The sequence below is a fragment of the Tupaia chinensis genome, unplaced genomic scaffold (genome assembly GCF_000334495.1).
Source record: "Tupaia chinensis unplaced genomic scaffold, TupChi_1.0 Scaffold138910_1, whole genome shotgun sequence".
NCBI lineage: Eukaryota > Metazoa > Chordata > Mammalia > Scandentia > Tupaiidae > Tupaia > Tupaia belangeri.
Window position 1 is genome coordinate 1,865,500 of NW_006198801.1, and position 10,395 is coordinate 1,875,894.

A 10,395-nucleotide genomic window follows, 5' to 3' on the forward strand; every position below is an offset into this window, starting at 1 on the left:
CAGCACATGGCACAACAGCTGTTACGTCGCTGGGCTCCCACATGACCAACCACTGTTTGAGTCCCGGAACCTGGTGGCTTGTTTTCTCACTCTCCCTCTCTCTCTGTCTCTCTGGTCAAGATGAGTAATAATAATAATAATAATAATATAATTAAATAAGTTATTATTTTAAAATGATTTTATTTAACTTTATTTATTTATTCATTTGTTTACTACAGTCTGACCAGAGACAGAGTGTGTGTGTGAGAGCCAGAGAGAGAGAAAGACAGAAAGTGAGAAAGCAAACTCCGATTGGTCACGTGGGCATCCAGTACCTTTAACCACCAAGCCACCTGCCGGTCCCATAATTCTGTTTGTTTATTTATTTTCATTTTCTTGCTATAAGGCACATGTGCTAGCCAGAGAGAGTGAAAGTAAGGGAAGTCATGCCCCGGGGGTGGCCATATTGCAATCCCTTCTCCTCTATTCTCCTCTTGGGATTTCAGGTTTGTGTGCACATATGCCTGACATCTTCTTCAAGCCATTGGGTTTGGGACTTGAACCATGCAGTTGGCTACGTGAGAGCTAGCCGACTTAACCTCCACACCATCTGCTGGTCCTCTATGTTTATTTTTTGAGGAAATGCCATACCATTTATATTCATACCAGTCATATACAAGGATTCCAATTTCTTCCCAACACCATTCTCACCAATACTTGTTATTTTCTGTGTGTGTAACAGCCATCCTAATGGGTGTCTAAATCAGAAACGGAGAAATGGAAGTGAGGGGCCAGTGAGTGGCATGGTGTTTAAGGTGCCAGACTCCCACATAGCTGACCATGGTTCAAACCCCAGACCTGGTGGCTTGAGAATCACACATGGTGCATGCACCTGTGCTCCAAAATCCTGAAAGGAGAATGGAGAAGTAATTCTGCTATGGCTATCTCCCCAGGGGATGATTTCTCACTTTCTCTCTCTGTCTTGTCTTTCTCTGACTCTCTCAGATTAGCTCATGTATCCTATGGCAAAAAAAAAAAAAAGTGTAGGAGGGAGAGTATGAAATTAGTATTAATTAATTTCAGCCTCAAAACACTGAGACCCAAAGCAAACAAAGACAACTGGTGAACCCAAAGCTAGAATTTTTGTCCTTTGTTCTCAATTTTTGTCCAGAGGGTGCATGCACAGAAAGACAGAGAGAAAGGGAATTGAGTAAATGCTTTCTGCCCCCCATGGATGATGGCCACAGCACAATCTCCTCTCCTCCATCCCTCCTTTTGGAATTTTGGGTATGCATGTACACAGGCCAAGCATGTTTCTGAAGCAACTAGGTCCAGAACTAAAATTGCATAGTCAGTCATGTGGGATCCAGCTGCCTTAAACATCACAACACTGGCTGGCCCCCAAAATTAGGTTTTATTTTTTATGAAAAATAAAACTTCATAATTTCTACCTATATTGATTGAGAAGGAAAAAAAAGGTGATAAATGTTAAGAATGAAAAATACACCTTCACTACCATACTTCAGACATTAGAATAATAATAAGGGACTGCTATGACTAACTCCATGTCAATAAACTGGAAAACCTTGATTAATGGACAATTTTTTTTTTGGAAAGACACACAGTACCAACACTGACCAAAGAAGAAATAAAAATGTGATCAACCTTGTATCACTTGTAGAAATAAATTTTTTTTTTGTAATTGGAAACCTTCCCATAGAGGAAGATTCAGGTGTAGAAGGCATCATCAGTGAATTATGTCAAACATATAATATAACAATCAATATTAAATAAACTATTTTAGAAAAAAAAAGATGGAACAAATCTCACCTCATTGCGTAGGGTCAGTATTACCCTCATTCCAAAGCCAAACAAAGACATCACATGCAAAACAATAGAAATACATCTCTAAATACCAATAAATAATTCAAAAAAAAAAAAAAAAAAGGAAGTGAGGGAGCCAGCAGATGGCATGGTGGACCAGACGCTGAACTCCCACATGGCTGACCACAGTTTGAGTCCTGGACCTGGCAGCTTGCTTTCTCACTCCTCTGCTGTCCTCCATCCCATCTCTCTCCAATGAGTGTATGTGCCCTGTAGCAAAGCACTCACACACACCCAGCATGATTTTAAGCCCACACAATCTGGGACTTGAACCATGGTCAGCCATGTGGAAGTCCAGCAACATAATTGTTATGCCATCTGCTGGTACCAATAAATAATTCAAAAAAAAAAAAAAAAAATGGAAGTGAGGGAGCCAGCAGATGGCATGGTGGACCAGACGCTGAACTCCCACATGGCTGACCACAGTTTGAGTCCTGGACCTGGCAGCTTGCTTTCTCACTCCTCTGCTGTCCTCCATCCCATCTCTCTCCAATGAGTGTATGTGCCCTGTAGCAAATTAAAAAATAATAATAATAATGATAAATAAAATTAAATAATTCTTTTTAAAAATGGAAGTGAGAGATGATTAAGATGCTGAACTCCCTCATGGCCAACCATGGTTCCAGTCCCAGACTGGTGGCCTGTTTTCTCACTTTCTCTCCCTGGTGAGTTTGCATCCCCTACAGCAAATTTAGAAATAAATAATGGGACCAGCAGGTGGCGTGGTGGTTAAGGTGCTGGACACTCCCATATGGCTAACCACGGTTCGAGTCCCGGACCTGGCGGCTTCCTTTATCCCTTTCTCTCTCTCTCTCTGTGTCTCTCTCTGGTCAAATTAAAATAAATGAATGAATAAATAAAATTAAATAAATAATAATCTTTAATAAATAATTCCTTAATAAAAAAAGAAAGGAAGTGAGGGCTGGCTCCATGGCCTACTAGTTAAGGCAGCCGAATCCCACATGGTTCAAGTTCTGGACCGAGTACTTGAGAAACAGGTAGACTGCATGTGCATGCCTGCCTAGAATCCTGAGAGGAGGGAAAAATGGAGACGGGATTGCTACGTGACCGTTCTTCATGGGAGAGTGCTTTCTCCTTTCTTCCTTTCTCCCTCTCTCTAGTGAGCATATGTGCCCTTTGGTGGGGAGCAGGGGATGAAAATGGGTCAACTGGTGGCATACCAGTAACGCAATGGGACCCACCTAGGACAGGTCCTAGGACTTCCCCCGAGAACATGTCAGGTGCACACACATGCTTATTATTCCAGGTGGCTGAGACTGGGGATGGATTGTGGTGTGACAACCTTATTGTTGAGGGTGTCTCTCTTGGAAGACATTATGAAATAAAAAAAAAATATTTTTGAGAGGTTTTTGCTATAGGGCGTGTGTGCTCGCCAGACAGAGAGAGAGACAGAGAGACAGAAAGCGAGAAATCACCCCCCAGGGGGGATGGCCACGCCACAATCCCTTCTCCTCCTTTCTCTTCTCAGGATCTTGGGCACGCAGGCACACGGCGTGAGTGTTAAGCCACTGGATCCGGGACGCGAACCGCGGTCGACTACATGGGAGTCCAGTGATATAGCCATTACGCTAACTGCTGGTCCCTGAAATATATTTTTTTTGGAGAGGTTTTTGCTATAGGGCCTGTATGCTTGCCAGAAAGACAGAGACAGAAAGTGAGAAATCACCCCCCGGGGGGGATGGTCACACCGCAATCCCTTCTCCTCCATTCTCCTCTCGGGATCTTGGGCACGCACGCACACGTGCCCAGCGTGAGTTTAAGCCACTGGGTCCGGGACTTAAACAGTGGTCGACTTACGTGGGAGTCCAATGACACAGCCATTATGCCAACTGCTGGTCCCAAGGATATAATTTTTTTTTTTTTTAAAGAGAACACATCACACATGTTGAGAGCAAGAATTGTTAACGAAAATTTGGTTTCAATTGTGGGTGTGACACTCTATCACACGTCCACCAAATGGAATATTTTCCTCCAACTCTAGCCTTTAGTAAATATTGGTCCCTCCATGTGGGAGACACTTCTCCCTAGCACATTTTCACTCCATCCCTAGGTCAGTGCTACTTCCTCTGAGAAGCCCTCCCAGGCTTTCACTTTGCCTTCCAAAACTTACCAGACTTTATAGTTACATATTTATAATTATGCTAAATATCTCTTTTACTAGGCTGTGAACCCAGATCATCTTGCTCACAAACAGCATCATGGGATAGTTAAGGCTGGATTCTGGAGCAGACCACACAGGTTCCAATTCTCACTCTGCCACTCACTAGCTGTGTGATCGTGGGCGACTCATTTCCCTGAGCTTTAGTTTCCCTTTGATAAAATGGGGAAAATGACATCTACTTCAAAGCTCTTCTGAAAACTAAAGGAGGCTAACAGGTAGAAAGCACTTAGAGCAGGGCTGGAGAGGCTTAAGGACCCTTCAATCCTCAGCATACCACTACATCGTGACGTGACCCTGGTTCTACTATAGCTCCCTAGCGTGCAGTACTATATAAGTGTTAGTGATTTTATTGTTATTACTCACCGCCTATTGATTAATGGAACACAGTAGATGCCCCTTAAATATCTGTCCATTATTAATATTCATTCACTAAATGAAAGCAAGAGCTCCATCCCACTCCCCATTTTTAAGTTCCTGCAGTACAGTAGGTACCCAGGCGCATAATAGGTGTCTAGAACTTAGCAGGCATCCTTGGCGTACAGCAGGACCCTAGCCCTCGGCGGACAACTGGCAAATAGAGGTCATTCACAAGCCTTTGGCTAAACCTGGGAAGGACCTAAAATTGATGCAGCACGCTCGCCCCCTGTTGGAGCCTGTTCTTCCGTAAAGCTAGCCATCAGCGGGCCCACCGGCCGGCGCAAGCGTACTTACAATCGTAGGCAGGTCAGATGGTCGCAGCTCCCCCTTGCGGAGCTCCAGGGAGCGCGCAGCTTCCTCTGGGCATGCGCACAGTGATTCCATGTCCAGCTGCGGGAGCGCGCTATAGCCCTCGCGTGCGTGCTCATACAGGAGGTTCCGGTCAGGTCTCTCTGTAGCAAAACTTCTCCTTGCGCTCTGGTTGCAGACGCACCCTCCCCGGGACCGCAGGCCGGGACGAGCCAGCAAAGGCCACAAGCGCCGCACTATGGACGCAGCCATCTTGAATCCGGAACAAGGAGGCACGCATCTTTCGTTCCGCCCACCCCGCCTTTAGGCCAATTGCAAAGCGGCTGTTCTGCTCCGGATTAGCCAATCAGATCTTGGAAGAGGTATGCCCGCCCTCTCTCCGAGTCCCAAAGCAGTTCAGTGACAAGTTGACCGAGATAGACTCAGTCGTTGCCCAATCGTCTTCTGTGTTCCGCTCCTTCAGTGACGTAGGGGCAGAACCATCGAATCCCTGCCCAGATAAACCTCCAAAGGGACTTGAAGCAGGATTAAGCGCGTCTACCGGACCTGCTAGGGTCGGTAAGGTCGTTGGAATTTCGGGTTCTCCAAACCTCATTGGTCTTTTCCCCAGGTTCCCCCTTCCTCCTTTATGCAGGCGAGGTCACTTGGGTCCCCAGGCGCCTATTCGAACAAAGCTAAATTTACGGAGGGACTTTCTGTTAGCAGCATGAGGGTTTGTGGTTAGACTGGTGGGGAAACTTCCTTAGATTTTGCCCAGGACTCCGAGAGCAGGGCAGGGAGCATTTGGGCCCTCATTCAACTACAACCACTTTTCTTTGCCCTTCTAAGTCTTTTATTCCCTAACTCAGGGACACGGGAGGCGGCGGGATGTCCTGGTCTGGCCTTCTCCGTGGCTTCAACACATCCCTAAGCAGTGGTAAGTTGGGGACCTGGGCTGCAGGGACGAGGTTGGACGAGTCCTCGGGACTTGCTTGCTCTGTCGGAGCCCCGAGGGAATTGGGTTTTAAATCAGAGTAGATGCACGGTGGGTTTTTGGAGAAGTTCGGGCTGCAAGAACAAGGTGGTAGCATTGAGGGCTACTGTGCGCCCAGCGAAATCTGAGTCAGTTAACTTTTTTTTTTGGGAGAGGTTTTTGCTGTAGGGTGCTTGTGCTCACCACAAAGACAAAGAGAGACAGACAGAAAGCAAGAAATCACCCCCCCACCCCACCCCCCGCCAGGGGGAATGGCCACGCCCCAATCCCGTCTCCATTCTCCTCTCGGGATCCTGGGCGCTCATGCACATGCACCTGGCTTAAGTTTAAGCCAGCAGGTCCAGGACTCGAACTGCAGTTGACTACATGGCAGTCCAGCGACATAGCCATTACACCAACTGCTGGTCCTCAGTTAACTATTTATCATGTACTTCCTGTGAGTGAAGCATCCAGCCAACACGTTTTAGACTTTTCGTTTAACTGGTCGTTTTCAAGGGCCTAGTATGTGCCAAGCACTGAGGGAGAGCTTTATTCCTTCCTCAGACAGCAAATGTTCTCACGGCCATGCCCTGTATGAGATTCTTCACTCATTTATCCATGCTGCAAACCTTTATTAAGCCCGTTCTGTTGCCACTTCTTAAGAATCTTCAGGGTGGGTAAGTCATACCTGCTCGCTACGCCTGGGTTTCAGGGCTAGCTTGACATGGGGTATTTCATGGTAGTCTCATCCAGCACTCAGGAAAGGGCAGGACCATGGCGCCAGGGATGCAGATGAAGAAACTGAGGCACTGAGAGGATGAATGTTGCTCAAAGGCATGATAGTAGATAGGGGAAGACCTTTAGGAACGCCCCATCCCCTTACATATGTGTGTGTCTGTGTTTAGGTTTTTGCCATAGGGTGTGTGCCCTTGCTGGAGAGAGTCAGAGAGAGGGAAGATGAGAAATCACCTCCCAGGGGGGAATCGCCATACTGCTGTCCCTTCTCCATTCTCCTCTGGGATTTTGGGCACACACACACACACACATTGAGTGTGATTTTTCAAGCCAGTAGATCCAGGACTCGAACTACAGTCAGCTGTGTGGGAATCCAGCGTGCCACGCCACCTGCTGTTTGTGTGTGTGTTTCAGATGAGATCTCTGTAAGTTGTCATCCTCCTGTCTCGCCCTGCCGAGTTGCTGGGACCGCAGATGTGCACCACCATACCTGACTTTTTCAGACAGGGCCTTGCTACGGCACCTATGCTGATCACCATCCTTCAGCCTCAGCCTCCCACACTGCTGGGACTCTTGGTGTGTGCCACCATGCCCACCTGTAGATGAACTGGGAATTAAACCATCCTTAGAGTGAACCGGATATTAAATCCAGGTCTCCTGCGTGGCTTCAGCCTGCTGCGTGTAACCCAGTGGTTGCCACCACATCCTGGTCTGTCTCAGCTCCTTAGAGGGTTCTGCTGTTTCCCTAGACAAAGGAGGCATGAGGATGGACAGCAGGCCCAAGGCCTGCCCCAGATGTGGAGGAGAGTGGGACAGTGAGTTGAGAAAAGGCATCTGTCCTAGTGACGCAGAGCGAGGAATAGGGGAAGGATGGGTGGGTGATGCTGCAAGCTCAGAGCCCTCGAGCTTGGGCAGGGCTCAGGGATGGCTCAGTCAGTGCTGTGTCCCCTCATTGTCAGGGCCAAGACACACAGCAGGTGTTCGATGAATGTTCACTGCAGAGAATCCAGTCTTCTTCATTTCACGTGCAATCCAGGAGCAAACCCTTGGCGTGGCTTGAAAATATATCATGCACCTGCCAATCCCCCCACCATCTACCCTTCCTCTTTCTACCTTGCACCCACACTCGTCCCCTTCCTGTGGGTGTTTTTGTGGACACAGGTTGGGCCAGGGTGATCAAGAGGGCAAATAGAAAGCTTGAGATGGAGGAAGTGAATGGAGCCATTCAGGTGGGACCTCCCGTGCTATGGGAAGAACTCTGTCCTTTGCTCTGAGCATGAAGGAGCTGTAGGAGGGCTCCGAGCAGAGGACGCCATGACTGACTCAGGTGTTCACAGGCTCCCCATGGCTGTGTGTGGGGCAGGCTGTAGGAACGGAGACCTACGAGAGGTGTGACAGTTCTGTGGGAGACCAAGAGACACAAGACCCAGGTGGCATAGCGGAGGACGGTAGATTCTGATCAGTATCGAAGGTTGAGCTGACAGCATCTGCTCACAGGCTGGATGTGGGTTTGGGCTTCAGGGAGTGGCACTCCCAGGAATGCTCTTCAGGGTCTCTGTGGGCCTGAGCTCATGTATGAACTCATCATGCATGAGGTCATGTATGCAAGATGCATAGAACTGTACGCAACCTGGTGTAAGTGTTCATGCTGGTTTGCCCTTTTTTTTTTTAAGTTTATTTAGTTCCTGAGCAAGAGAGAGAGAGAGTTACAGCACTCCTGGCAGGGTCCCAACACCATGACCTGTCCTCAGCTTCAGCCAGCCCAGATGATGGGCACACACGTGGCAGGCATACTCGGGGGTCTTGGGCTGTGAGCCAGCATCCTTCCCACTTCTCTCCCCCTCACAAAGCATCACATTTTACCACTGCACCACCAATTGGACCTCCATGCTTGCTTTATTTGGAGAGGTTTTTGCTATAGGGCATGTGCACTTGCCATAAAGGCAGAGAGACAGAAAGTGAGAAATCACCCCCAAGGAGGAAAGGCCATGCTGCAATCTCTTCTCCTCCATTCTCTTCTTGGGATCTTGGGCACGCACGCACGCACACGCGCCCAGCATGAGTTTAAGCCACCAGGTCTGGGACTCGAACTGTGGTCGATTACATGGGAGTCCAGTGACATAGCCATTATGCCATCTGCTGGTCCCATGCTTGATTTAATTACTATTTCTGAACAGTATAAAAATTAGTACCTTCTTTGAAGAATAAAATGAGCTAATTTATGGGACCAGCAGCTAGTGTAATGGCTATGTTGCTGGACTCCCATATAGTTGACTGCAGTTCAAGTCCTAGACCCGGTGGCTTAAAACTCAGACTGGGCGCGTGTGCATGCATGCCCAAGATCCCGAGAGGAGAATGGAGGAGAAGGGACCATCCCACCTGGGGAGTGATTTCTCTCTTTCTGTCTCTCTGTCTCTCTGTCTTTCTGGCGAGCGCACATGCCCTTTAACAAGAACCTCTAAAAAAAAAAAAAATGAGCTAATTCATGTAAAATGCTTAAAAGAGAACCTGACACATGGTGGTTGCTCAATAAATGTTAGCTGTTATTACCGTTATCTGCAAATATCCCTAGATGTAAACAAATGCATCCTTCTAAGTGCTTGGAACAATGCCTGGAACACCAGAGTTGAACTGCTAATACTGTTTATTATCTGCTTGCTGGGATAATAACCCGCTCTGCCGCCCTCCTGGTTGTGTCTCTCCAGGCCTAGCCTTGGTTCCCCGGCTCTGGGCCACACGCTCCATGGCTACCCTGAACCAGATGCATCGCCTGGGGCCTCCCAAGCAGCCGCCTCCGAAGCTGGGCCCCACCGCAGGCAGGCCACAGCTGAAGGGTGTGGTTCTGCGCACATTCATCCGGAAGCCCAAGAAGCCCAACTCTGCCAATCGCAAGTGCTGCCGTGTGCGGCTCAGCACAGGCCGCGAGGTTGTCTGCTTTATCCCTGGGGAGGGCCACAGCCTGCAGGAGCACCACGTCGTCCTTGTGCAGGGTGGCCGCACCCAGGACCTGCCGGGCGTCAAGCTCACCGTCGTGCGTGGCAAGTATGACTGTGGCCATGTGCAGAAGAAGAAGTAACCCCAGAGACCGTGCTGGGCTGGGCACCTGTGCCGAACTAGAACCTTCCTCTCTGGACTCCAGCAGAGTCCGTGGACGCTAGCAATTCCAGCTCCAGAGGCAGCCAGTCCTGGGTTCCAGTTCTTGCTGCACTTTTCCGTCAGGACCACCATTAGCTCAAGGGGTTCCTGGGAATTAGAAAAAGGCACCTCTCCATCCACATCCCTGGCTTCTGTGTTTGCAGAGGTGGCACGAAGGACCTCTTTCTGGGAAGACACTGTCCTGCCACCTGCCAGGCAGGGGTTGTAATAAACACAGGGCTGTGATGTGACCCTCCCCATGCAGCATTGCCCCCTCTCTGTGCTTGTGGCATCTGCTGTTCTCTCTGGGCTGTGGTTTCCTCCTCCAGAAGAGAGGTCCCTCTGCACCACCTCCTTTGTTCTGTTTGGTGGAGGTTAAATGGGATGATTGTGTGCTTGACATATGTCAAGGCTACCGTTTTAAGCTTTGGAGTCAGGTGGGCAGTACTGAGGCCCAGTTCCCTTTCCTGTAGGCCTCGGGGTCTGGGCACATAGAAAATGGCAGTAATCTAATGTCAGTGTCGAAGGGGCATTGAAAGGATTTAATGGGGTATGTGGGTCCATACATGGAAGTTGTCCTTTTATATTATTAGTGGACACATCTGGGTTCAAATCCTGGCCCTTTTTTTTTTTTTCTTTAATTTGCTAAAGGGCGCATGTGTTTGCTGAGATACAGGGAAAGCGAATGCCAGAAAGCACCCTAATTCCTTCTCCATTTCTCCCACCTGTCAGAATTTGGGGCACGCACGCACCTATGGCTGTAATATTTTTCAAGTCGGGCCGACCGGGACTTGAAACGTGC

At 48.6% G+C, this 10,395-nt stretch overlaps 2 protein-coding genes across 3 annotated transcripts in view; one reads left to right on the top strand and one right to left on the bottom strand.

Annotated features, from left to right (window-relative positions):
* Positions 1-5,088, bottom strand: part of SARS2 (seryl-tRNA synthetase 2, mitochondrial) — a gene marked incomplete in the record, with an annotated part of 17,034 nt that extends 11,946 nt beyond the window's left edge. The window contains 1 exon segment of the mRNA XM_014592953.2: positions 4,757-5,088. Coding sequence (XP_014448439.1) covers positions 4,757-5,023 — 267 coding nt within the window.
* Positions 5,089-5,174: 86 nt separating this feature from the next.
* Positions 5,175-9,857, top strand: MRPS12 (mitochondrial ribosomal protein S12). 2 transcript variants are annotated; one of them, XM_006161736.3, is made up of 3 exons: positions 5,175-5,329; positions 5,620-5,687; positions 9,164-9,857. In XM_006161736.3, exons 2-3 carry the CDS (start codon positions 5,639-5,641, stop codon positions 9,532-9,534), a joined length of 420 nt encoding a protein of 139 aa, XP_006161798.1. In that variant the 5' UTR covers positions 5,175-5,329; positions 5,620-5,638; the 3' UTR covers positions 9,535-9,857. The 2 variants fall into 2 exon arrangements, with proteins under 2 accessions (XP_006161798.1, XP_006161799.1); XM_006161737.3 differs by having other exon boundaries at positions 5,250-5,325.
* Positions 9,858-10,395: the final 538 nt, after the last annotated feature.